This window comes from Melanotaenia boesemani, chromosome 24 (assembly GCF_017639745.1).
Source record: "Melanotaenia boesemani isolate fMelBoe1 chromosome 24, fMelBoe1.pri, whole genome shotgun sequence".
NCBI classification, from domain to species: domain Eukaryota; kingdom Metazoa; phylum Chordata; class Actinopteri; order Atheriniformes; family Melanotaeniidae; genus Melanotaenia; species Melanotaenia boesemani.
This window is the reverse complement of record NC_055705.1, coordinates 21210801-21238283: the sequence shown is the minus strand read 5'-3', so window position 1 is coordinate 21238283 and position 27483 is coordinate 21210801. Positions and strand designations below refer to the sequence as shown.

General features: G+C 39.5%; 2 protein-coding genes across 9 annotated transcripts in view; both read right to left on the bottom strand.

Annotated features, from left to right (window-relative positions):
* Positions 1-483: 483 nt before the first annotated feature.
* Positions 484-6124, bottom strand: LOC121635392. Its single transcript, XM_041978505.1, has 3 exons — positions 5741-6124; positions 2469-2563; positions 484-1874 (listed from the first exon to the last, which is right to left on the bottom strand). Exons 1-3 carry the CDS (start codon positions 5937-5939, stop codon positions 723-725), a joined length of 1446 nt encoding a protein of 481 aa, XP_041834439.1. The 5' UTR covers positions 5940-6124; the 3' UTR covers positions 484-722.
* Positions 6125-6219: 95 nt separating this feature from the next.
* The window catches only part of LOC121635386 (R3H domain-containing protein 1), a 57744-nt gene continuing 36480 nt past the window's right edge, over positions 6220-27483 (bottom strand). For 4 of the 8 annotated variants that reach the window (XM_041978489.1, XM_041978488.1, XM_041978491.1 and 1 more), the window contains 11 exons: positions 26925-27064; positions 26498-26626; positions 24453-24915; positions 19636-19793; positions 18162-18295; positions 15488-15591; positions 9599-9780; positions 9044-9185; positions 7987-8084; positions 7817-7901; positions 6220-7210 (listed from right to left, as the gene is read on the bottom strand). In XM_041978489.1, coding sequence (XP_041834423.1) covers positions 6951-7210; positions 7817-7901; positions 7987-8084; positions 9044-9185; positions 9599-9780; positions 15488-15591; positions 18162-18295; positions 19636-19793; positions 24453-24915; positions 26498-26626; positions 26925-27064 — 1895 coding nt within the window. In that variant the 3' untranslated portion in view covers positions 6220-6950. Of the gene's footprint in view, positions 7211-7816; positions 7902-7986; positions 8085-9043; positions 9186-9598; positions 9781-15487; positions 15592-18161; positions 18296-19635; positions 19794-24452; positions 24916-26497; positions 26627-26924; positions 27065-27483 lie in introns of those variants that run through there. The other 4 variants (XM_041978490.1, XM_041978494.1, XM_041978493.1 and 1 more) reach the window with 4 other exon arrangements.

The following is a 27483-nucleotide window of genomic DNA, read 5'->3' as shown; positions in this document are numbered from 1 at the left end:
CCAAATGAACTGTTGTATCCGTGGAACTGGTCCAGGATTCGTTTCAAAGTGGACCAAACAGTGGTAGTGTGAACGCACCCTTAGTTCAGGTATGTTGCTCACCTGCCTTTTAAAAAAAAATTTTAGTTGGATTTTTCTTTCTTGGGGAAAGACATGACTTTTCCTGCCTCCTGCGGTTGTCCGATCAATCCACACATAAGCTATGTAACAGCTGAAACACCTGGCGCAGGTGTGGGCAAAAACATTTAGCACCTTTTTAAAGGACAAAGCAGTTTCTGCTTTATTCGACTTTATAGATTACTCTGAAGTCTGGTGACGCCTATGTGTGATAGGATGGAATCTCTCTTTTCTTTTTTGGTTTATTAATTAGATGCCGATCTTATGTAATGAAGATGTGAGGAGGTTAATTTGGCCTGATGATGAATCCATGCAAAGACAAAAGGAAGCATCACGATAGAAACAAGACAGAGCAACAACACCAAAGTTTTTATTTTATTTTAATTTAATTAAAGGATTAAACATGCATCTATTTCTGAGTTATCTTGGAGATATATGATGGATAGTATTTATTTATTTGTGTTCTAATTACAAGCCCATTAGACAATAATAACAATGCGATTGTAATTTAACACCAGGATCTTTGACACTGGCAAGATTTAATGTCTAAATCACTGCTTCCTCTGATCACAAATAAAATTACATTTTTTCTTAAACATACTTCCTTAAGGAATTGACATTGAAGCCATCCTGTCTTTTACTGTCTCATAGAAACGGTAACTATTTTCTGAAGGGCCGATAATTTTAATGCAAGAATCCTCGAAAATGCAAAGAACGTCATTGAACCGGGAGACAGCTTCTTTGCAGATCCGAGTCAGTTTCTGTTTCTCTGCCTTGCTGGTAAAGATTTTGTGAACTCGCAGATGTGATTGCCAAAAGTCCATCAATGTCTCAAGGTCTTCCAAGGCGGCTTCAAGGACCCTCAAGGCAGCCTTGGTTGGATGCTTCTCAGTCAGTGACAGCTGCATTAGGCCACTTCCTGCAACACACTTGGACATGTTTATCGATAGACCCTTGAAGCATCTGTCCAACTCCTTCTCGTGAAAGTTTTGGATATATTTGAATGTGTACAAGTCGACCCAAATGTCCTCCAAATCCCTCGGATGTAGACCTTCGGTGTCCACTGAATAATTCAACTTAGGTTTGTAGCTGCTTAGCTCCTTCCAATAATCGGTGTTGGCGAAGCGTGAGCCTGAATCCTCCTCCTCTCTGGCCTTGGCAGCTGAAATCTTACCAGACCTGCTGTGATTTTCTAAAAAATGGTCATCCCTTAGCTGCTTTGGTGATGTCTCCTCTTCAGGGTGCAGGTATTGGCTGGATTGCGAAGACACAGCTCTTGCAATGGCTTCCTTCCCTACCACCTGTCTGACAGTCTTTTTTTGGCCATGTTTTGTGGATATGTCACGCCCGCTTTGAGCGTCCAGATCTTTCTCATTTTCATCTGAAAAGCTCCCTCCAGTCAAACTCTCATCAGAAACTCTTTGCTCTGGGGAAACCCTTTGATTCTTTGGTTTTTGGACTTTTCTTGGTTCATCTGAGCTCTTCTGTGATGCTGGTTCCTGCTTAGTTTTTGTCCTGCTGCTGTGTCTGACGGCAGGGCTTTGGGCTGAGGGTTGTAGACGGCTGGCCCTCTGGATGAGGTCCTCTCTCAGGGCTTTAACAGCGGAAAAAGGGCCCTCAATGATGGCTTTTCTGTCCTGGGGCAAAGATTTAAACCGTATTGATCTGTGAGCTGACAGCAGGCTGTCAATCAGTGACGCCTGATCGCTGCCAAACATAGAGAGATCCACTGTAGCGCTAGGAATGTACAGAAACACCTGCAACACAAGATCACACCTGAATCAGGATCCTACATCATGAAATTTATTTGTTTCTGCTTCAGTCCATAAATATCTAAAGTAGTTTCCACCAAGAGGTCCAGGCTGGTGCACATTAATGGGAAGGATGACATGGTATCTGACCTGTACTACATTTTAGGGATCAACCCACTGGGGTCCAGTGATCCAACATTAAAGGGTGGAGCTTCCTGAGCTTCCTGTGGGACTCAGCAATAAGAACAAACTGGAACATCTCCATATTTAAATTTACCATAGATGTGTTTGTTTTTAAAGCCACACGCCAAGAAGAAAGAACACAAACTGCTGGATGTCCACCATCCTCCTACTTTGTTTCACTTACATTCTTCTTTGTAATAATTCAATGTGTCGCTCCGCTAAGACATACCTCTTTTATGAAGCTGATGAATCAGTGGCTACCCGGTTTATATATTGTCTAAAAGGTAAAGGTACAGTTAGCAGTGGAGACATAAGAGATATCACGGTTCACCGAGCCAAAACGCACTAATCCGCCTCATCTCAAGGCGAACCTCTTGGTGGAACTCGGGGTTTTAACCATCGCATGTCCATACTTACATCTTTGCTGAAGGGAAACACAGTTAAAAGGTAGTTTTCCTTGAACTCATCATCCATCAAGATGTGTTGCTCCTTTTTCAGCACCTTTTCTGCATCTGTACACAAAGTTCACCATCATGAATCATCCACACTGCCCTTGAATCTGAATTGTGGATGTCTGAGCAGCATTTTGGGACATAATTAGCCATAACGTAAATTTAGAGACATTATCAGAGGTGACATCAGAACATTGATAAATCTATGTTAATAGTACTGTTACAATAAGAGATGAATATGGCCCATAAAGGGCTGAAAACACTGATTTTCAACCATCGCCACAAAAGCTGACCCTTCCTGTAGCAGCTCTTCCTCTATGGTGCTTTAGCAGTTTTCTTTTGTTTCTAAACATTTTATCTCATTGTTTTTATAGCATCATTGTTATGTATGAAACATATTTCTAAAATAGATAAGCAGAGGTTAATTATACAAAATAAGCGGAGCAACACAACCCGTAGTCCTGTTATTAAATCCCATCAGAAATATTGCTCTTCAGGTAATTATTAAATGTTTTATAGTTTAAATGCATGTTAAATCTCAATCAGGGATACAACTGCTCCCCCTGCTGGCATAAAATGGATGTTTCTAGTATTGTCTCTTCATTAGAAAGATATAAAATGTACCATAGCAGTTTATTTAGAAAGCACAACAGCAGGAATGACCAAAGTGCTGCACAATACATGCACAATGAGCCATATGTTAGGAGGGAGTGGGGGGGTTTAGATGAAACCAGGTGCAAGACTTCTAGAAGTAGCTACTTTTTCCAGTAGCAAACTTAGATGCAGGATGTATCTGTCAAACTGTCAGAGGAAAACCCTGGCATTACTGTTACTGAAGAGGAGGAAAAAGCAGGCAAGAAGGTGTGGGCTCCTAATATCCTCAGGGCATGACAGCAGTTTGGAGAGTTTAAACTCATTCGGGAGCTGCTCCTGAATAATGACCGCTTCCAGGTCCGCTTCGGGCAGAGCAGGAAAGATTTTGACACCAATTTAAAATTTATCACCAAATTTAAGCAGCTGATCTCTCTAAAAAAAAAAAAGTATGGAAATTTGTCTAAGTTGGGTGACTTGTTGAGATCTGCAAGATTCCCTCCAACTAGATGGCTCAACATGTCGAAACAGGGCAGCATGTCCGAGCTGAAATGGTCTTAACTTTAGTCCGACCTCATCGTGTGATTCAGTCACTCACAGTAATGTCAGTTTTCTTTCTCCTTCTTCAATAAATCTGACAGGTTTGAGTCAAACAAAACTAAATCTAACCAGGCAACAACAGTTGTAAGGTGAGGTAATGGGACAGCAATCCTTACAAGATTACTTTTTTTTTTTTTTTTTACCTAGTTAGACCCCCTTTTTCCTTCAAAACTGCTTTAATTCTTGGTGCTATAGATTCAACGTGTGGAAACCTTCCTCAGAGGTTTTCTCCATATTGACATGACAGCATCACACAGTTGCTGCAGGTTTGTCGGCTGCATCCATGATGAGAATCTCCCGTTCCACCACATCCCAAAGCTGCTCTACTGGACTGAGATCTGGTGGCTGTGGAGGCCGTTGGAGTCCAGTGAACTCATCGTCATGTTCTAGAAAGCAGGTGGAGATGATCTGAGCTTTGTGACATGGTGCTTTATCCTGCTGGAAGTAGCATCAGAAGATGCTCCACTGTGGTCATAAAGGGATGGACATGGTGAGCAGCAATACTCAGGTAGGCTGTGCTGGTTAAACCAGGCCACGTTGGTACTAAGTGGCCCAAAGTGGGACAAGAGAATATCCTCCCACCATCACACCAGCAGCAGCCTGAAGCTTTGATCCAAGGCAGGATGGATCGATGTTTTCATGATGTTTTAACCCGATTCTGAGCCTAGCATCTGAATGTGGAGCTGAAATGGAGACTCATCAGACCAGGAACGTTTCTCCATCTTCTGTTGTCCAGTGTTGGTGAGTGTGTGTGAATTGTAGCCTCAGTTTCCTGTTCTTAGCTGGCAGGAGGCACCCGGTGTGTCTTCTGCTGCTGTAGCCCATCTGCTTCAAGGTTGGACATGTTGTATGTTCAGAGATGATGTTCTGTATACTTTAGTTGGAACCAGTGCTGATTTGACTTATTTTATTCTACAGTCATTCAGCAGACGCTTTTCTCCAAAGCGACTTAAGAACAACACAAGTAAGTATTGAAACAAGATTGGACGTCATAATTATGTGGTAGCCGTAAGTCCAGGTAAACTCGGGTGCTGTCATGTAATTCTAGAAACAGTGCTTTTTCCCCCCATTGCCTTTCTGTCATTTCCATCATTCTCCTCTGACCTCCGACATCAACAAGACATTCTGGTCCAGACAACTGTTGCTCACTGGATATTTTCTCTTCTTCAGATCATTCTCTGTAAACCCTAGAGATGGTTGTGTGTGAAAATACCAGTAAATAAAGTCACTTAAATCCCCTTTCGTTCTCATCCTGATGCTCAATTTGTACTTCAGCAAGTTGTCTTCACCATGTCTACTGTGACTAACTGCATTGAGATGCTGTCATGTGATTGGCTGATTAAATATGTGTTAAATAGTTGAAGACGTGTCTCTAATAAAGTGGCCAACATAGATCAGGAGTGCATACAACCCCCCGGCTCGCCCTAAAACCTAAATTTTGCACTTCATGTCCATCTGAATGTACACCTATGGATAAAAAACAAAACAAAACAAAAATAAATAAATAAATTGATTAAAAAATAAACTAAAAGGATAAACAGATGCATATTTATTTAAATGTACATGTTTCTCTGAAGAAGCTGGTGATCTAAACTTTGATGGGAACGTCTCAACACGACGTAGTACGTAAAGTCGACGTTTCAGGCCAATCTGTGTTTACCTTTACTATTTTCAAACTGCTCAAATACGTCACTTCCGGTCAAATATTTAATGGATTTGGGAAAAGTTTAGCTCCTCTAAAGTTAGTGTAACTACGTTTAGGTTAGTTTAGTTCTGTTTAAGATTGATTAATCCTCAGTTTCAAAAGAATATATCCAGTAAAATGTTATTTGAACAGGATAGACAGGTTCAGTATTTCGAATGTTTATTTAACAAACATGTTCTTCATCTTCTTGTTAATCAGAATGGTAACAGTTAGCCATCATGGTTACTCAGAGTATTACATTAGTTCAACGTTGAATATTGCCCATGTTAATGTTTACTTTACAAATATCCTCTGGCTACCAGCACATTAGCTAGTATCGGTTAGTTTAGCCACATATTTACCTTCTGCTCTGTCAAAAGTGACGAACGCCACTCCGTCCAAGCTGGTGGGATACGTAACCCCCTCCACATCCCCTCCACCACTCCTCCTGCCACTTTGGAAGTGAATAGTCAGCTTGTCTACCATCCTGCTGGCGGACAACACGTTGGGAACACCGGACACGATCACCGTCCTACTGCTCTCCATCGTGGATGCTAACATAAAGCCCAGCAACCATCAAAGCGAACAGTAACGGCTACCGCGGTCTTTTCCAGCCACACTGATAACGGTGTTGCTATAAACACAAACGAGCAGCTAGTTTCACTTTCACTATTTGGACATGTGTTTAAATGCTGTAGTGCTGGCATTTGACCACTAGGCGTCGCCGTTTATCCATCAATGAACGGCGGCCACGTTCATAAAGCTTCTTCTGTGGGGGTTGGTTCTGCGCATGCGCGCATACAAGCAATATTAGCTTATGGGAGAAGAAAATGTCGAGACGTGTGGTGCAAACATTTATTATCAACCAAAACACATAAAAAAGAACCACACCATTCACACAGAAGTCCAGACAAACCAAACCAAAACTGACAGACTCGTTTGCATTTTCTTGTGCATATAAACATTTTAATTTATTATATAAAACAAAGTGGCCTGGTCAAGTGCAACAAACAGGTATGAGGGGTTAATAAAAGAAGAAGAAAAAAAAGTTCAGGCCCTGTCTGATACCAGTCAAAACTCCATCTTGATCTTTTCAGTGCAAATGCAACATTCACTGTGTTTAACGGTGACTTTAAATAATTCAGGTAGTATATCCATTATTCAGTGTTTCTTATCGTACACACTCACATTGTACAAGTTCGACTGCAGCATGTCGTATGAGGAGACCCATATGAGATAAACGCTACCCAGTTGGATGAGTCTGTGACCCAGCTGATGGTCTTCATGGTGAAAGTTAAGAGACACAAAAACATTGCATTGATATGAACGCTTAACTTAGAGGCAACTGCAGGTTTTGAAAGTGAATAAACCCCGAAGATGAGTTGGTGCACGGACCTGCTGACCAGAAAAAAAATGAAAAAAAGATAAACCAGAACTAAATAAAAGTGAACATTCATTCTTCAAACATTTGATGCTTTGATTTGGACAAAATCCAGACTGAGGCAGCAGAGGCAGGTGGTGGGGGGGTGTGCGTTTCCAGATCCAGATCGTAGCAGCTAGGAGCTGTTTTTGTCAGTCGCACAGCTCTCCGTTGTGTCTGGTGCTAGTTCTGGGTTTAGAGGGGGCTCTGGGCCTGCTGTTGGTGGTCTGTCTGGAGGGGAGTGTGGCAAAGGTGGGGTGTGATGAGGCCAGGTGTCCACTGGGAGCGTCTCTGTTCGTGTTGCTCGACTGGGGCTGGATCGATTCGCTCCGTTTGCAGAGCTCTGCCAGGGGCTGGTGGGAGTCTGTGCAGCTGATCCCCTCTGGAGGAGGATGTGTTGTTTCCAGAATCACTGCAGACACAGACAGACGGCACTGTGAGCGGTGGAGCTGGTAAAGAAAAAGACCTGCACCATCGGGAGGCTGAGATAAACCACTGCTGTCAGCTTTGACGCTTCAAGCTAGGATGGTCAAACCCCAAAACAACTTGCTCTGACTTTTAGATCTTTAAAGAATGAAGTGAATGTGAGTGCTAGTGTACACAAGTCCCACTGGTTGTCCTGGTGGAATTGTTGACACGAGCACCTGAATAATGCAGAAATCTCACTGAGTGCAAAGAAATAGCAGCGCAATATTTGAAATAATCAGCACATTTCTGTAGACGAAATATTGCCGGAGCTGCAGGTTCCTCTGCCAGGTGTGATTTCTGCCTGCTCTGTAGTTTATTTTGCTTACATTCACATACAGATGCTCCCCCCTAAAAATACAGAGCTGCAATAATCTGACAATAAAAAAAAGTGATTGTAGTCCACATAATCTGCTAAACTGCCAAATAGCAGCATGAGTTTCCACTTTAAACGAGGTAAAAAAAAAAAAAAAAAAAAAAAGTGGTTTAACCAAATAAAATATGTTTCCGACCCTGCTGCTATCCTCCAGCCTCCCTCTGGACTTCCTATTACCTGCATCACCTACACTGAGATCTGAAGACAAAGGTTTTCTGCTGGTCTTCCTCCCGTGATTGCCACGCAGAACTCCCAGAGGACCCTGAGGAGACAGACGACGGATGGATTCAGGATAAAGGAGGAGGATTTGCACAATAAGCTTCTAAAAAAATGTGTGCGCGTCCTACCTGGTGTTTGGCTACCATGTGTGCAGTGTGGATCAGCGGAGGTCTGATGGAGGGTTTGTACTGCAGAGGCTGGCCCAGTAGAGAGTAGTGTGCTTCACCTAAAAACACAGCCAACAGCTTAAGATGCTTATGGAGACTAAACGGACTCAACATCATCGTACATGTATTACACATTCATTGCAAATTGTTTTGTGTGCAACTTTGGGTTTATGCAAATGTGTTCAAATGCACACACACATGCACAACTATCAGTAGTTATGATTTACACACACAAAAATTACAAACTGCACAAACATCAATATTTTATGTGTTCACAAATGTAATATGTTCAAAAAAGCTCCTACACATATAAACTTACAAACGTGTACACGAGTCGGCTGATTTTAACAGACAAAACTGCCTTTACTGACAGGAGCACACAAACATGGTACGTTTAAGTGCAGGCGGAAAGCTGGGACATCTGGATGTTATCTGATTTCCTTCTATTCAAAAGGAGACAGACAGATCGATCCTGGATCATTTCTACCAATCTCTTAGTAAAAAAAAAAAAAAAAATCAGGATTCAAGCTATCCATCCATCCATCCATCCATCCATCCCACTTTCAAATAACTACAGAGGAAAATCTACTGAAAACCCAGATTTCCCAGCCTTCCTTCAGCACTTAAACCCACCAGGTATGAAAAGCGTGAAGTCTGAAATCTCTTCCTAAACTCGTAATCTGATCTGTGTGCAAGTCCAGTTTTGTTCATGCATATCCGAATCAGAAATACTTTATTTATACTTTATTAATCCCTTGCAGGGAAATTCAGGCGATTTGTGCACATGCATGTAAAGGATTTGTATGAACAGGAGTCTACTGAACATGTAAAGATGACATCTTGAAGGTAGTTGAAGGTAAAAAAAAAAAAGGTAAAATATTAATGTTTGTGCAGTTTGCAATTATTTTATTGTATTTTTGCAAGAATCCAAAGTCACTCAGTCAGATTGGGATTTCTACATGTCCAGTGGCATCGAGCTGATTTTCCATATCTGTCTCAGCTCTGGTTGACCTCTGACCTTGTCCACTGTGGCAGAAGGCTGTAGGGAGCTGTGGGTGGTGGGACAGGACAGGCATGGGTGAGATGCCTGCCGGGAGGCCCTTGACGCTGGGCGGCTGGCACGGCGAGGGAGTAAGCGCCGGAGACGAAGGCAGGCTGCTCTACAAACAAAGAGAAAAGAAAAAAAAAAAGGGAGGAACACAAACACTTTCATTCAAAAAACAAACTGCGACTACTTAAAGTCATTCTGCTGTTCGAGTCATTGCTCTAATGGCCCATCCACATTAGTCCCACTAATGTACCATTACACCCCGACGCTGAGGACTGTTTTCTTCTCATTTTCAGGGTCTATTTATGCCCAAGTTTAACCTGCTTGGAACGACGGAAAGGCTGAGACCAGCTCAAGGCGACAATCCTCAAATCTCCATCAGACAAACTAAATTAGCTTTTAAATTGCTTCCTTGTGACGGTCTCAACTCACCAATTGAAACGATTTGGAAGCTGCTGCAGTGGAGTTAAAACATTAGACGGAGCTAATTAAACGATGTCGACATGTCGTGTTTTCTGTTTGTACCTGCGTGTTATTCAGAGGTGGGGGGAGCTCGGCGGGCCGGCGGCTGCGCTGGTGCTCGGGGGCCGAGTGTTTGTGGCCGGGCTGCTTCCTCTGGCAGGGGGAGGGCGCTCGGGGCTGCTGGCAGGGGTGCGCCGTCATCTGCAGCATCACCATACCGCCGCCGGGTGCCGGGGGCAACAATCCTGCAGCAAATCAGGACAACGGAAAAGTTTCTATTTATTTAGATCACTACAAGAGCTCAGTGATGGATAACTTTCCATCTTCCTGCAAAATCCTCTCCAAATTCAATTATCTAATTACACTTAAATGTGACTCATGAACCAAAAACTTATAAATCTCTGGTTAATTAATATCTGTTTACTTTCGGCTCATAATAACTCCGCTCGCCCAACGTTGCTGTTGATTTATGAAGTAATTCCTGAACACAGTAACAAGGACGATGGATATTTGGACTTAATCTGATGATTATTCTCGGCTCCGGTCTTGCCAATTAAAAGTGTTTACTGGTCACGCTGTAGGTGAGGCCGTCGCGAGACCTTCAGCTGACCTCATTACCGATGGGCTGGAAAATGATGGCTCCCTCCGCTGCGCTCCCATAATAATCAGACATGAATAATAAAGGTCATTAGTAAGGAGACGGCCCCACCTGGGTCTCTGGATGGAGATTCAATGATGAGACAGATCAGAGATGGACATGAAAAGATGGAACATGAAAGCTTTGGTGGTTTCGTTCTTTAGGTCCCAAGTTTTCCTCTTCAAAATACAACATTTATATTCCTTTTAAATGTGATGTCTCCGTCCGTCTGCAGCCTTTTTTTTCTGCCTGAATAAAGTAAAGACGAGCTAACACAATCTTTTGAGCCTAAATGAAAATAAACTGAAGTGACTGTATTTGGAGATCAGTTAACCGGTTCACTCGGCCCTCTTGCATCTCCTGATGCCTGAAATGGTTTTAGACAGTTTTTCAGAACTAGACTAGAAAGTGGCTCAGTTGTCACGTTTTTGTCAGCTAAGACAGATCAAAGCTAAATCACATCTTCCTGTTGAAGACCTGGAAAACTCCTTCATGCATTCATCACCTGGAGACTGGACTCCTGTAATTCTTTAAGCTTTGGTCTTTCCATTGTCTGCAGTTTTATCTGGTTTACACGGGCTGCCTGGCCCTTCTCATACTGATTTTAAGATTCTGTTATTCACTTTCAAAGATTTAAATGGAATGGCACCAGTTATTTATGCAACCTGCTCTATTTTTATAAACTGAAAAGTTCAGAGAGCATACAGGCAGATGCTCCTGGGTCAACCAAGCCTGGTCTAAAGCACAGAGGGGATCTGGCTTTTGCGGTGGCAGCCCCCAGACCTGGGAACCATTGACATGTATACACAAACACTGCGTTGGCTTCCATGTATTATGTCAACGCCGCCGCCATATTGGTACTGGCAAGTTATCAATTTTCAACAGGACTGAAGGGGAAAAAGCCGCCTGGATCTTCTGCAGGTTGGGGCTGAACAAACCGTAACTCTGTTAACACGATCACCAGGAATTATTTTATATAGTAACGAGGAACAACAGTTTGTTTTGTACCACAGGGTTTACTATAATAACATTTATAAAGTACTACAGGGTTTACTATAATAACATTTATTAAAGTACTACAGGGTTTACTATAATATTTATTAAAGTACTACAGGGTTTACTATAATAACATTTATTAAAGTACTACAGGGTTTACTATAATAACATTTACTAAAGTACTACAGGGTTTACTATAATAACATTTATTAAAGTACTACAGGGTTTACTATAATATTTATTAAAGTACTACAGGGTTTACTATAATAACATTTATTAAAGTACTACAGGGTTTACTGTAATAACAATTATTAAAGTACTACAGGGTTTACTATAATATTTATTAAAGTACTACAGGGTTTACTATAACATTTATTAAAGTACTACAGGGTTTACTATAATAACATTTATTAAAGTACTACAGGGTTTACTATAATAACATTTATTAAAGTACTACAGGGTTTACTATAATAACATTTATTAAAGTACTACAGGGTTTACTATAATAACATTTATTAAGGTACTACAGGGTTTACTATAATGTTTATTAAAGTACTACAGGGTTTACTATAATACCATTTACTAAAGTACTACAGGGTTTACTATAATAACATTTACTAAAGTACTACAGGGTTTACTATAACATTTATTAAAGTACTACAGGGTTTACTATAATAACATTTATTAAAGTACTACAGGGTTTACTATAATACCATTTATTAAAGTACTACAGGGTTTACTATAATATTTATTAAAGTACTACAGGGTTTACTATAATAACATTTAGGGTTTACTATAATAACATTTACTAAAGTACTACAGGGTTTACTATAATATTTATTAAAGTACTACAGGGTTTACTATAATAACATTTATTAAAGTACTACAGGGTTTACTATAATAACATTTATTAAGGTACTACAGGGTTTACTATAATGTTTATTAAAGTACTACAGGGTTTACTATAATACCATTTACTAAAGTACTACAGGGTTTACTATAATAACATTTACTAAAGTACTACAGGGTTTACTATAATATTTATTAAAGTACTACAGGGTTTACTATAATACCATTTACTAAAGTACTACAGGGTTTACTATAATAACATTTATTAAGGTACTACAGGGTTTACTATAATAACATTTATAAAGTACTACAGGGTTTACTATAATAACATTTATAAAGTACTACAGGGTTTACTATAATAACATTTACTAAAGTACTACAGGGTTTACTATAATAACATTTATTAAAGTACTACAGGGTTTACTATAATAACATTTATTAAAGTACGACAGGGTTTACTATAATATTTATTAAAGTACTACAGGGTTTACTATAATAACATTTATTAAAGTACTACAGGGTTTACTATAATAACATTTATAAAGTACTACAGGGTTTACTATAATAACATTTATTAAAGTACTACAGGGTTTACTATAATAACATTTATTAAAGTACTACAGGGTTTACTAAGTGGTTGTTGTACATTAGTTTTTATATAATTGAAAATACTTTGTAAAATCTACTTTATGTTCCATTTTTATTTAACTATATCATGATAAAATAGATCTACTTATGAATGCATTAATGTACAACTAATTAGGTTTTAGTACTTTATTAAGGGTTCCCTTAAACCTGAGGATTATAATATAAATACTAACTGTTGTTGTGTTAGGCAGGAAAACATCTACCACGTCTACTCCTGATTACCGCCTGGTTTTGCCTTAGACAATCACAATCACTGATTCTGTATTTAACTTACTTTAATAATCAATACATACTCTATTGATTACCTGTCAGTGATTATTGATTTATAATTATTTCCTAAATTAAAAATAAAGCTCAATTCGCTGAACATTTTACAAACGTTTAACATTTAATCCAGTTTAAATCAAACAACTGTTCACTGTGTTCATCTAATGACTCCGGGACCAAGATGGTGGACACAGCAACGGGCTGAGGTGGTTGATGGGGGTTTATACGTGTCTATACCTGGAACCAGAATCCATCAAACCGTGTAATTAAACTCACTTTTTAAAATTTTGCTTTAACTGGAGTTCAGTTTGAGTGCCGTCAGGTTTTTATGTTTTTATTATTTAAACTTCAGTCATTTTATTCTACTTGCTTGCTTCTTTGTCTCGTTTTGCTGAGCCTCGTTATCTTGTTAAACATACTTGTAAAAGCACTTTGGTCAACCTGTGTTTTTAATGTGCAATAGAAATAAATCTGACATTGTCCACAAGGGGCTCTGATAGGTTATTATCATTTGTGCTTTACAGTAGAAAAAAACAACTGGTTACTAAATGAAGAAGTCTCCAGACTGAGACTGAGCTGGACTTTCTCTTCCTCTGCTTTGTGGAACAACCTTCCTGTGCAAACATCACTTCCTTCCTCATAATCTTACAGATCTGAGGTTGTAATGAAGAGAAAAATACGTTATCAATCCCAGAGGGAGATCATCATCCTGCTTTTCTCCAGCAGAGAAACACACCTGATGGCTGGAAATGTGAAATGATTCCCTCTGTGTTTAGAACGGGGTGTCAAACGCCGGTATCCTGCAGGTTTTCATTGTTTCCCTGATCTAACACACCTGACTAAAATTAATGGGTTATTGTGAAGAAGTTGACAAGAAGCTGTTGGATCCGTTTGATTTTATTCAGATGTGTTAGATCAGGGAAACAATGAAAACTTGCAGGATACCGGCCCTCGAGGAGTTTGACACTCCTGGTTAAGATGGAAGGCAACTTCACAGTTCTGAAACCATCCTGCTGACTTTTACCTTTTAATAAATAAATCCTTCTTCTTTTGTCGTATATATTTGCTTTTAGTACATTAATGTTTAGGTTTGACTACAAATATTTTGTTAGCATGAAGGAAAACTGTTGTTGAAAAGCTGCTTTTTTGTTTGAAGTGTTCGTAACAAAAAGTTACTGAACTTTTGTCCAGAACTAATTAAAAATCAAACATAAAATAATAATAAATCCATCCACGAGCTGGAACTTGTTTACCTTGAAAAATGTTACACAGGGGAAAAATAAACCTCCGTATTTTTAGATTAAATGTCAGTTTATGTATATAGTATTTCTACAAATATTTACCAGTATAACAGTAATAAATAAATACAGAACAAAGTACTTAGTACCTTTTTAAAGTAGAGTTGAGCTACGGTTACACCTGACTGTGCAAACTCCAGTCTTTGAGGCTTCCCTGCTCCAGCACATTTGATTCCATCAAATGGCTCCAACAGCTCGTTAAGTTCTGCACAACGACCTATTAACCTGAGGTGTGATGGAGCAGCAAACATCTAAAACGTGCAGGACAGAGGTCCTGAGGACCAGAGTTTGATACCCCTGGTTTAACTGGATTATGGCCAACACAACACCGGTGTTGTGTCTGACATGAATTCACTGCATGTTTTGTCTCCAAGCTTCATGGTGATTTTGTCAGATGAAGCTGCAGATTTTTCCAGCAAGGCAACGTCGGAGGAAGACGTTACACGACCGTTTCTGACTCGTTTCACTGAGTAAAGAAGGGAAAAATTTGTGGAGAGCAGCTTTGAGCTTCACTGGTTTTACATAAAGATACCAAAAGATGCAACTTCAGACGAAACGTTGGTGTTTAATCTGATTTCAATCAGATTAAAATGTTAATGCAAAATAATTATTTTTTATTGTCATGTAAACATTTGTTAATTTTGCCTGTTTTTCCATGTAAAAAGATTTTATGTTGGTTCTCGTTTCTCTGCAGTGCAGCGAGGGGTGGAGGAGGAAACGACCTTCATAGCAAAATAAGGAAAATAAGGAATATTTTTACCCATACTGCCTGATTTCTTGATATTAAACTGTGTGATGTCTCAGTACAGCAACAGCAAACTTCATGTCAACAGTCTTGATGTCAGCACAACGTTGACCAAAATGCCGTTTTGTCTCCTTCCAGCTCTGGAGGAAGAGGCGCTGGTGCAAATCACTTTCACTTTCCAGCCTCCAGGGACCCCTCACCACCCTGCCTCACTCTTTCTTCATTTCACAAACCCGGAGCGTAAATCTAATTACGGCTTGACGAGCGTACAAAGGCAAAGTAAACCCGGGGAAGATTATTTCATTATGGAGTGAGGAGTTGTGGCTACGGAGGAATGCAGACTTGAGTTATTGACACCGAGAGATGAGGAAAAATAAAGAATGTCAGAGTGCTGGCAGTGATGCTGAATCTCCAGGGCAGCTAATGTCAGAAAAAGAGAATATTCTCACTTTAGTGCGTGATGCTACTGTAGATCAGGGTGAGTTTGGATGCGGATCTGTGAGGCTGCGTACCTGCACACTGTTGGCCTGGATGTTGCTGGGAGACGCAGGGAGATGAAGCCTGAGGAAACTGGAGCTGCTCCATCATCGGGGCGGGCAGGAAACTTACTGTAGAACTGCAAATGAAGACAAAATATACCATATTTTCATCAAGGAGGAGAGGATTTATAGAAACATAGACATAAGGTACACCTCCAGCTGGCTATTAAATGTGAAATATAACTTTAAGCCCATCTGGAAAGTAGGCGCTTCGCTCTGTAAGCATGCGGCCTGTAGGGACTCATCTCCAGCTGGTCTGAAAGCAGGCTGCAGGTGGACCGTCGGTCCTCGTGGGAGAAGGCTGAGCTGTTCGAATGCTGCTGCATAAATCATCACTGTGCTGACTGCCCTACTAAAGCAGCCTCATTTTACAGCTGGGACAATGAGAACGTGACCTCCCCTCTCGTGTGTGTGTCTATTTTGTTCTCCTGCAGGTGATGACTGCGAACATGGCGGCGTTCATGTGTTTGTCATGACGGTCCCAGCAGCGCTCCCCTCACCAGCAGCTAGATTGATCGGGTCTATGGAGGTAGAAACTAATTACATGTTTTGCTTTCGGTGAACTAGTTCTATCAATCAGGAATAATGAGGAGTGCCACGCCAGCAGAGTAATGACGGGAAATGGCCAAAGCCCTTTGAGGAGGCAACATTCATCAGCTCCACCAGAAGTAGTGTGGTGATACCTTCATTTTTTTCCTCTACAGTGAACAAAGATGACTTAAACTCTGAGGATTCACTCGTCACACCTGTCAGCTGTGAATAAAAAGGACTCAAAAACCAGCCGAAGTATTTCACCCACAACTGATAAAAAGTGACTTGAGCTTATAAGAACAGGTTGAGTTTATTTGATTATTATTAACTCCTCAAGTTTAGCTGATTTACAAACAGGATTACCATATATGTCCAGTAGAGGGCAGCAATGAGTCCATATGTACCCCTTTAATATGCACCTTTAATAAATGTAGGAATCATGTGGTAATTCCTTCATTCAAAACAATTTATTGACACAAAACGTGGGTAAACGACAACATGTCGGTCAATAACCTGCCCTGTTTTAAAAATCGTCTGGGCCTGATGATGTCAAAATGTGAACCGTTCGATGAGGACTGTTTAGATACGAGTTGTCATGGAAGCAGAACATTTAGTGCTCCATTCGTGGTTCAGCATGTTGTCCAATAAATACTTAAACACTGACAAGTTCAAAAGTTTAGATAATGTCAAATCAAGTTCAACTTTAAAGGTTTTACTGTATTTTAGGTAAATTCTTTGATAATACAAAACGTTTTTTAAGTGTAAAAATGAGTCAAACAGACGAGATTTAAAGTGGTGATTAAATTCCATCTATTACATTCAGAAATTAAAAATTTATAGATATAAATTCATGCATGAATCATAACAAAACAAAGTCAATTTTCTTCTTCTTCTACAGGCGTATACAGTGATGCTTTTCTATTTCTTAATCATTTTATTTATTCAATCTGTTTATAAAATAATGTTTTCATATTTCTTTTGTATGAATATTGTATAAAAATAAAGCTGTATTGTTTCCTTTTCCTGTTTATGTTCCTCTCTCTCTCTCTCTCTCTCTCTCTCTCTATATATATATATATATATATATATATATATATATATATATATATATATATATATTCTTTTAGTGAGTGGCAGTTAATTGGATGATTTACTGATGTCCACTGAAATGGCAAGTGTATGAATATGCCATCCCTACACATGAATATTCTAGAAAACAGCGAACAGGCGTCTACTGTACATACATGCTCAGATGTTTTGTGTTGTGGTAAAAAACGATAAGCTGGCTAAATAAACAAACGCTATCGCTTCCTGTTGCTGGTTAACGGCTTGTTGTTGCTGAGCCAAACAGTTCCATGTTTATTGCAGTCCTCAGCAGACTGAAGGTAAACATACTGTCAGGTTAATGGGAAGGGATTTTAACCTTTTAAAACTCGGTGTCCCCCCGGTTTGGGACTTTGAGAACTGATGGTGTCAAACTGGGCTAAATTTTGGAGACCTCACCAGGAGTTCACCTTAGCAGAGATATATAATATTCGTAAATTGTACTACGATCTGATCGAGGTTTAAAACTACAGCTGCATGATGACAAAGACACTCATACATAGTTTTTTTTAAATTATTATTATTTTTAAAGGCAAGCCTGAAACTTTTCCCTTTTGCTATGTGCCATCTTCATTCACTCTTCACCAGTAAACACATATACTGATATTTATGCATATACAAAATCTCCCTTTAGTATGATTCAAAGAGACCTTGTGGTTGCAGAACATTCTCGTTTCATTTTGGGATGACGTGTTTGTGCAGAAGGCTCAATGGTTAAAGGGAATACTTCCCAAATAAAATACTAAAACCTACACTCATGAATCCAGTAAAGGCTGGGCCTTAATTATGATAATTATATCAAAAACTAAATAATAGTTAAACTGCATATAAACTGAACACACGACTCATAACTTAAGGACTAAAACGAACCGTTTCTGCTCCAGCAGACTGAATGGTAATATTCAGTCCTCCATCAAAAACCTCCTTTCTTTACTCCTATCTAAACACTACAGTCCCATGATGGTTTTAAATCCACATTTATGGAATGTAAAATGTGAGTGGGAAGGTGTACCTCATGGTGGTGTGCTGGTTAGGGGGGAGCAGGCTGTAGCAGGGCTGCATGCCAGCTACAGCCACCGGTCCCTGTCCTGGCTGGCAGGACACGAACACCGGCTGCTGGTAGGTCTGCTGTGGCACAGAAACCTGCTGCAGGAGGAGGAGAAAACACAAGACAGACATTTTTCCTTAGGGAACCAACAGCTTTTTATCCGTTTATCAAACACATTTAAAATGAAGCGAGTCAGGTTTTTTGCTTTTTCCACAGCTCAATCGTCAACACTCATTTCTGAAGCAGCTCTTTGACACTTTCTGCTGCTGAGTTAACAAAACAACAACAGTTTCAAGTGCAGCACTTTTCATTTATAACAAGAACTGAAAGTCTGAGATAAACTCAGCATTCCTGATCATTTTCAGTCTGCTTTTTGCAGGGCTTATTCTACTGAAACATCCCGATGTGAAGTGATGCTGGAGAAAATTCTGTCACTTATGCTCGACCTTTTCATCACATCATGCTTAATGGGCTGAAACACCGGGTTGGTGCATCAGGATCTGCTGTGCACTGGTTCTCGTCATATCCTTCTCGGTAATCATTTTCTGTGGCAGCTGCTAATTCAGGTCCACTTCCTCATCCCCTACCTGTGGTGGGCCACACCACACTATGGGCCTTTACGGTTTTTCTTATATCTGCTCAATCCCCATTTTAAATCTTAACATGTGCTGACATGTAAAATATTATAAAGATTCAATCCTACTCTTTAAAAAAAAAAAACATTTTGAATTAAAAACGTGATTAAAATGTATCTTAAAATATTTATATGTTTAGAATTATATTTAAAGAATTTAAAGAAACTATTTTAAAATGTTTAGAAAATTATTAAAACTTACATCACCTTTAAAATAAATAAAAAATAAAAATAAAATTTAAATAATTTGAAAATATTTACATAGAAAAAAATAATGAATTATAAATATTTTAATTCAAAATTATTTAAAATATTTTTAAACATATTAAAATATTAAATATATTTAAAGTATTTAAAAAAATGTAATATATTGAAAAATAATTCAAACATTTTATTGCAATAATTTATAAAATAAAATTATTTTTATAAAACATTAACATTTTTAATTTATGTAAAATATTTTAAAAATATTTAAAATATATTTTAATAATTTATAAAAAAAAATTAACTATATTTAAAACATTAACATTTTAATGTATGTAAAAATATTAAATATTAAAAAAAATATTTTAAATATATTTTAAATTTACTATAAAAAATGCTGTTGATGATATTCAGTTATGTATTTCTTCTAAACTACATTATGTCCTGAAGGTGCTCAGATTCTGCCAGATGGCTGGCTTAATGATGAGAAAACTGAAGATAAACGAACTCTCAGTCTTAAAAAGTACTAAATAAATAAAATTTTTCTTACTTACTAAAAGCAAATCTAATACTAATCTGCGTCTCCGATCATCAAAGTACCTGATACGACTGCACAGGGGGGTACTGGACCATCATGCCTTGCATCTGGTTGGCCATATTGCTTTGCTGGTTGCCAGTGAGAGCGAGGCTGGATGTTGGCTGCATGCCCACTACGGTCTGGTAGCTGGACGCTGGGTTTGGCATCACAGCTTGGTGCACTGAGGAAAAATTAGAAAGGCACAACATGGCGATTACTATTATAAATAACTTTTATTAATTATCATTACTCCTACAGAAGAGTCGTACACATTTAATTGATTTTTAAAAGGCATATTGAGTGTGGAAAGAGCCGAGTGAGAACAGAGGAGGTTGAGCTGTTTGGGAGAATGAGAAAGTCGATATATTTGATTTAGCCAGCGGTGGCCGAGCCAATCTTCTACAGGGAATAAAAAAAAAAGGTTTCACTTCAATGAGACGTCTCAATTCAGACAGTACTTATTAAAAACCCATTTAAGTGGGCTGAAGACAGCGACACACAAGAGACGCAAAGTCACACATTTTCCAAATGGCCTAAAATGGCGGTGCTTATTCCTAACAGGAAGGCTGGGGGGTAAAGACGCTTAAATGTCAAGGTGACAAAGAGAGACATTTGGAAATACTTTCCCTTGTGACACACACAGTAATCCAAGTGACAAAAGGAGAGGACGTCCTTTTGTGAAGGTGTCTCTACAGTCTGCCGCTCTGGGAGAAAAGTACAACTAGACAATGAAAGAGCTCCACAAGGAAGCGTGCAGGCAGGACTATTTTTATCCACCCTCTCCTCCCACCTTCACTCCCAAACCAAGCATGAAATGACCATCATATCAAACGCAGCCTGTATTATTCCATTCCTTCAGGCAGCAGACGAGGGAAGAATTTGACTTCTTTGCTTCAATCGGATCAAATTAATAACCGTCACGGTGACGGTAGCTGACCGCTGCTTTACATTCAGGCTCCGCCATCCATCAGCGGCCTGTTTTACAGGCCATCTGAGCTCCGGATAAAGTTGCTGTGTGGGTGAGAAGTGAGGGGCTGGAAAAGAGACCGGTTCACTGTGAGATTCATAGAGGCCTCTCAGACAGCGTCCCGGCCCCGCGTCCCGCCACTCAAGCTCCAAATGCTTCCTTCAAACATCGATGTTGGCTTAAACGGCAACAAGCTCTTAGAAATCTGTTTTCTATGTACGCTTTCCATCGCTTTTCCTCTGATTTTAGTGTTTTCCAGGGGAAATTACTAATCATGTAATAAAAAAAATGCAGTACAATTGGAAAATGTCCTAACTAGCCTATTTATTATCTTCATTTCAAGTTTTTTTTTCTTTAAATCTCAATCCTGGTCCTCGAGGGCCGATATCCTGCAGGTCTTGGATGTTTCCCTGCAGCAACACACCTGATTCACTCAGACTTGTGCAGAGTTTAATTTCAAGTTCAGTACAAGTCTTCTAATTACCCATTGATTTGAGGTTCTGCACCAGGAAAAGTTTAAAACCTGCAAAAGCCCTGGAGGACAGGGATTAGGATCCCTGCTTTAGAGGCCTTTATTGGACAGTTGCTTGACAGGAAAGGTGGTGACACACAGCAAAGCACTCCAGGCCAGGACCTGGACCAGCTGCATGGAGGAGCTGCAGCTTCTGCATTTAAGCCGTTAAAATTCTGTCTTTTTTTTTTCCATGGATCTTCTCCAGGACAGCCTCCAGGTGCAGCTCAAACACTCGGGTGAGGTTGATGGAGGCTGCTTGTTTTCTAGCTCCTGTTTGTAAATTCTCAGCCTGATTCTTCAGATACAGATGCAGCATTTTATTGTTTTTAGAGCATTTAAAAGGAGCAATAAGCGGGAAATTCATCATTTCTAGATTAAAGGAATTAAAGAATGTATGTGAAGAACAAGAGGTGTGATTTCATCTGGAGTATAGCATGACGTCACACACAGTCTATGTTGATGTCCTGCTCCTACAGCCACGTTCATGCAGGTTCATGTGAATCGCCATTTCCCCTCTCCTCTCAGAGCTGTTGACCCTCCCTCCATATAAAAGGCCAGCGAGCAATGGCGGCATATTTTCAAAGCGAAAGGACGAAGAGCAGACTAGATGTTCACCTGCAGACGACCAGGACCAGACATTACCTCTAAAAAACAGTCGTTGGTGAAGAAGTTGTTGGATAAATAAAGGGTCAGAACCCGGGTTGACGTCAGTCTTACCAGAGCTAAAGGTGCTAAGGTGATAGGAGCTAACTCTTCTTCTTGTGAACGGGTAACAACATAAACATCATAAGTTACTTTGACATGTTCCACAAAATGGCGATATTGTTCTGCTTAGTGTGTTTGCAGACGAGGTGGGTGGGGCGAAGACGTGGAGGGAGGCGTGGCTCCTGACACACTTTGTTTTGGTCTACAGGGAATACACAACAGAAAACCTTTTTGCCCCTTTGATGTCTTATTTCTTTGGACAACTTCAGCGTCTCTCTCTTAGCCACAGCTGAACGTTTGGGGGGATTCAGGCTTTCAGAGGAGCCTTCAAGAACACAAACTCCAAGAGTGTTGGAGTCAATGTGGCTAACTGTTTTCATACATTTTGGGGACACCCCCAAACTGAACCAGAATCATAGCAAAGTTTACTACACAGTAAGTACAGCGTTAAAGACTCAAATACCCCTGACCTGCGATATAAAGCTGCTTCAACCACTTTTTAGTATGTGACACAGGTGTGGTAAAAAACTATACGAGTATTTGGGTTTGTGTGTATTTGTGCTAACCCTGTATATTTGGAAGAATATGGACATGCTTATGGGGAAGTGAATATGGAGGAACATGATGTGTTTGGATGCCCGCCTTTTATCACAAACTGTCACTTGGTGTGCCTAACATTTCTCATGTCGAGATGTTGGAGTTTTATCTCCCCGTCTGTGTATTCTGTGTTAATTCCCTCCTTAGCAGAGCTCAAGGAAGCATAACACCGTAATTAAAAAGCCAATTAAAGAACAAGAAGAGGCGAATCTTCTCCTCTGGTTGACTCTGACCAGCAGTTTTTTACACTGTGTTGGTTTAAAACTGTGACCGGAAGTGGCCAGAAACCCGGAGGAGCCACCATCAGTCCCACCGAGTGCCTGAGCTGCACCTGGAGGCCATTTTGGAGAAGATCCGTGGATGAAAAACAGGATGTTTATGGCTGGTTTAGCAGCCCTGAATGTAGTATATAATAAAGCCAAAAAGGATATTCTTTTCATGAAATTTAAATCTGAGTAGATAATCATGAAAAAAATTAAACATAAATATGGATATTTTTGGTTTCATTACTTGTCATTTGTAATCTTTTAATTAAATAAAATTTTCTTTAAAAATGTTTAGTTTTATTCAGTTCAGTGAAGCTACCAAGTGAAGTTTTTTATCATTCAAATAAACATTTTCCCAAACCTCATTCTTGTTCACAATAATTTAAATAATAATAAATGTATAAGGGCTAGTGATTAAAAAATCCATCCTCCGGTTTGAGAGAAATTCAGGTGCAAGTTTTGGCAGGTTAAACAAACTGATGCAACCAAAACAAAAGTTAGTCTAGAATCCTGAATATGAAACTAGCATTCAGTATTTCTGTTTTTGTATTAAAATGCCTTTTTCAAACAAAATAAAACAATTAAAAAAGAGAAAAACTCTTAAATGTCTGAGGATAAAAGATTACGCCTACATATCAGCAAATTCCACCAAATTGTAGATGATTGTTTTGTTTTTCACATCATAGGGCCCTACATACATATATAGAATAAATAAATATATATATATATATATATATATATATATATATATATATATATATATAGGTTGAGTGAGTGGAGGCAGGAATTAGGAATATTCTAGTTTAACCTCCACTGTGGTCTTAAATCTGTAAAGAGACGTTATCTTCACCTTTACATGGTCATAGATCTGTGATTCTTTAATTAAAGCAAAAACCAGAGGAATGAGGCTCTGCGGTCATTCTTTTTGTCTTTTTTTTGCCATTTCCTTTGAAATAATTGCTGTTCTTTGCCTTTGTAGGTCAGCTTCATTTGTCCGCTGCCTATTCCCTGGTCCCCCAGCAGGGAAGCCACATTTGCAGCCTGCAGATGACAGAATAGTGCAGCAGCCACTTACAGAGACATATGTTCAGCAGTGTGTGTGTGTGTGTGTGTGTGCTAGTACAAGCCACAACTTTACTAACATTTCATCCAGTTAAGCAACAGCATGTGTGTTTCTGTAGCAGAAGCTAACAATCTCAACTCCTGCAGCGAAAGAGGAAAATACTGAAACAGAATAATCTGGTGGACAAACTCCCGGGGAGACGTCTGAGCCCGTAAAACAAACAAACACCGAGGAATGTTCGCCCTTTGCTGGAGAAGTCGGACAGCAGCTGCTGGAGCTCCCACGTGAAGAAACAAAGACGGCGAAACAAACAAATGACATCCAGAAAGCTCAAAGTGGAAAGCCGAGGTCTTCTGGAGTGTGACTCATGATAACGCAGCGAGGTTCAGCTTTTCTCTGTAACCACATGAAGCGAAGGGAGACGGTGGATCTTACTCATTAAAAACATCCTTTGATTTGTCCTCAGATCCGAGGAAATATTTCAAAGCTTTATTTAAATAATTTGGTGCTTTGTGATGCTAAAAACTGGAGGAAAAAGCTCGGTATCCAAGCGTGAGACTTTTAACTGGATTTAATAACGATCAAAGAGCTCTGCAGGCCCCTCGCAGTTTTTTGTGTAAAAAAAATTATTTCTTTTGGTTGGAGGAGAAAAAAAAAAAGAAAAACAAGAGAATTATGTAAAAATTAAAACTAATCTTACTTCTGTGAAGCTTAGAAAAGGTGTGTACCTTGTTGCTGGGGCAGGCTTTGGCTCTGAGGGCAGTTATAGGGCACTGGGTTGACGGGGGGTCGGTACTGCTGCTGCTGGGCGGAGCAGTGTGGGTGGTGGGCCGAGGAGCAGTAACACGTGGACATCTGCTGGACAGGCTGCTGGATGTAGGCGTGCTGCTGGAGGAGCGGCTGGGCTCCGGGAAAGGCCGCGGCTCCCGCGTTAGAGCCGGGATACGAGTGATTTGGGGTCGGCAGCGGGACGTGCTGACCCTGCAGCACCCCCGGGTGCCCCCCCGATGACCCCGCCACCACATAGCTGGTGACCTGCTGCTGCTGAGGAACGCCTTGCAGGACCACAGGGGACTGATGGTGGTTGTACATGGAGGCATAGTGGCGGCCGTCTGGAGCTGAAGATCCGCTGTCACTGGGCGGCTGCTGCGACAGAGTCATGTGACTGAACGGCGCGTTGAGGACTTCAGGCTGTGGAGACAACGTGTTTTACTCTGAAGAAGTAAAATAAAACGTAATAACAGATACAGACATGTATGGATGGCTACAGTAAATAAAAAAAGATAAAACAACAAACACTAAAACCTCAAATCTGACCAAAGTCACAATTTCTCAATTTCAGAATTAACTCTTAACCACTTCTGGCTTTATTTACTTTATTTATATCTAATTAATTTATTTTATTAATTCATTTGTTTTATTTCCATTCTTATGTACATATTTTGATAACATAATTATTTATATTATTTAATTGTTATCAATTAATTTAATATTTAATTGTATTCTATATTATTCCAATCTTTTTCTTTTTTTTCCTGTATTCATTTTGTTTAGATTTAATTGTAAATAAATTCAGGCGCTAAAGGGCTAATCTCTGTATTAAACGCCACACTTAATTATTTGTAAAGACCTTTAATATCGTCACCTTCCTGAAAAGATTCTGTCTGAATCTCAGCAGATGAGCGCAACTCTGAACAAAACGGATTTACAGGATTGTTTCTGTGTTTTCGTCCCGTACGAGTTGCAGGAGAAGCGAGTTAGAGCAAGAAAATTACAGCAAAGGAAGAAGTTTATCCAAACTGTTTTATATTTGCATGTCTGTTTTCAATAAAATGTTATGTAAAAATAAGATTTATAATTTATAATTTGTTTGTTTTTGTTGTTTAATCTAAATAATTTAATGAAAAACTAAATTAAATACAGTGTCATTTGTGTACGATTTGGGTTGAGCTTCTGCAAAACGTGATGAGTTAAGCAGCATTTATTTAACATTTATAACTTAAAATACTCATGAGGTCCATATCTTTATTAGTTATCTGTAGAAGAAAACATATTTAGTTCCAGATGAGGTCTTGCAGCCTTTTAATCTGCTTTTCTCAGAGAAATCCAGAGTTAAGATGTAGGATTTATTTATTCTCTGCACAGCAGAGGAGATTTAGTTAGAACAAGACTTCTTAGTTACTGTACTTTGTTTCCATATCATTTTGTTTAATGGCATCTAAAGATAGAAATCATTCACACTTAATGACCTATAAGGAGTGTTTATAATGTTGTGAAATTACTTAATAATCAGGATTATTTCTTTGACAATAACCGTACTAAGAACATCTATAATGGTGACATCCCTGGTCTAAAGTCGACCAGCTCAGGTCATTTCTGACACGTTGCTGGAAAAGTCATGTTTTTAGTCATGGATTATTCAGTGCTAACATCTGGTGATGAATTAAATATTAATGGAACTTTCCACAGGCATAATTAGCCACAGAGGCATGTCGTTTACTAGAACCAGGTCAAAAATGAGGTTAAGAGAATGCATGAGCTACATATGTGGGGAGCTGGATTTTAACACCTTTCCACTAAAAACAAAGCAAAAACCTTAAAAGCAGCAGATGAAGTAGCCAAATATTTATAGTAATTTACTATTAATGGGTTCATTTAAAGCCACGTAGATACAGAATGGGTCAAAGATGCTACAAAAACAGTAAAAAATAAAATCCAGGATGGATGCAAGGAGGGAAGAACACTAGTAAAATGGAAGAAAGAAGTTCTGTACCACTGTGTATTGTTGGTTAGAATAGATGGGCAGGAACTGAGGAGGAGGAAGAGGAGGAGGAGGAAGAGGATAAGAAACCGTTGGGTTGTGGACAGGCTCAGAGGACGGCTGAAGAGGAGGACAGATCGGCTAAGAAGGGAAGAAGAGATGGACAGAGCGACAGGAAATGAGAATGGACAAAGGACATTAGTAAAATGGCAGGAGCTTTTATTGGCCGCTTAACAAGCCCAAAAATCTATAATTTATATCATTCACTTTATCAAAAAAAGGTTTAAAATCACAGTTAGTGTTACAGGGTGGATTTTGTGTTGGTCAATTCATTCTGCTCCTGTTACAACACTTAAAGTTAGTAGGTTTTACATGACGAAAAAGCTCAATTTTAATTGAAAAAAGAAATCATTAAATGAATAAAACGTGTCGTCCTGACCTGGGAGTGGAGGTGATTGGTTGGCTGTTGCTGTGAAGCAGCAGGGATTGGCTGCGGTGGAGTTTTCCCCTGCTGTGGGATCCTGCCAGCGGCCGGGTTATAAACTACTGCGCTGCCATCAGGATGGATGAAAGGCTTGCCTGTTAAATTTCATTCATAAGAAAAAAAGAAGTGTTTTGTTACTAGTTTACACACAAACATGACAAAAAGGAAACATGTGGCACAATGCGACACGTCCAGATCTGGTCCGTGTGAGGAGAGTCAACAGGAATCAACAACCCTGGCAGCCTCCAAGGATCGGTTTATAGACCAAAAGTGCACAACTGTGCTCAGTCCATGATGCATATTTACAGATATCCCCCATCTGTTCGCTGCATCTTGATCAGGGTGCTTTAGTCTGACTAATAATTTGACAGACAAACTGAGTGCAGCTCCAGTCCAAGCTGGAATTCCATCCCAAACTCATGAATTTTCATGAAAACAAACATCTACCAGACTGTAAAATTGACCAGGATCTAATGTGGCACATCTTCATGGAATATTCGGACCATTTTCAAAA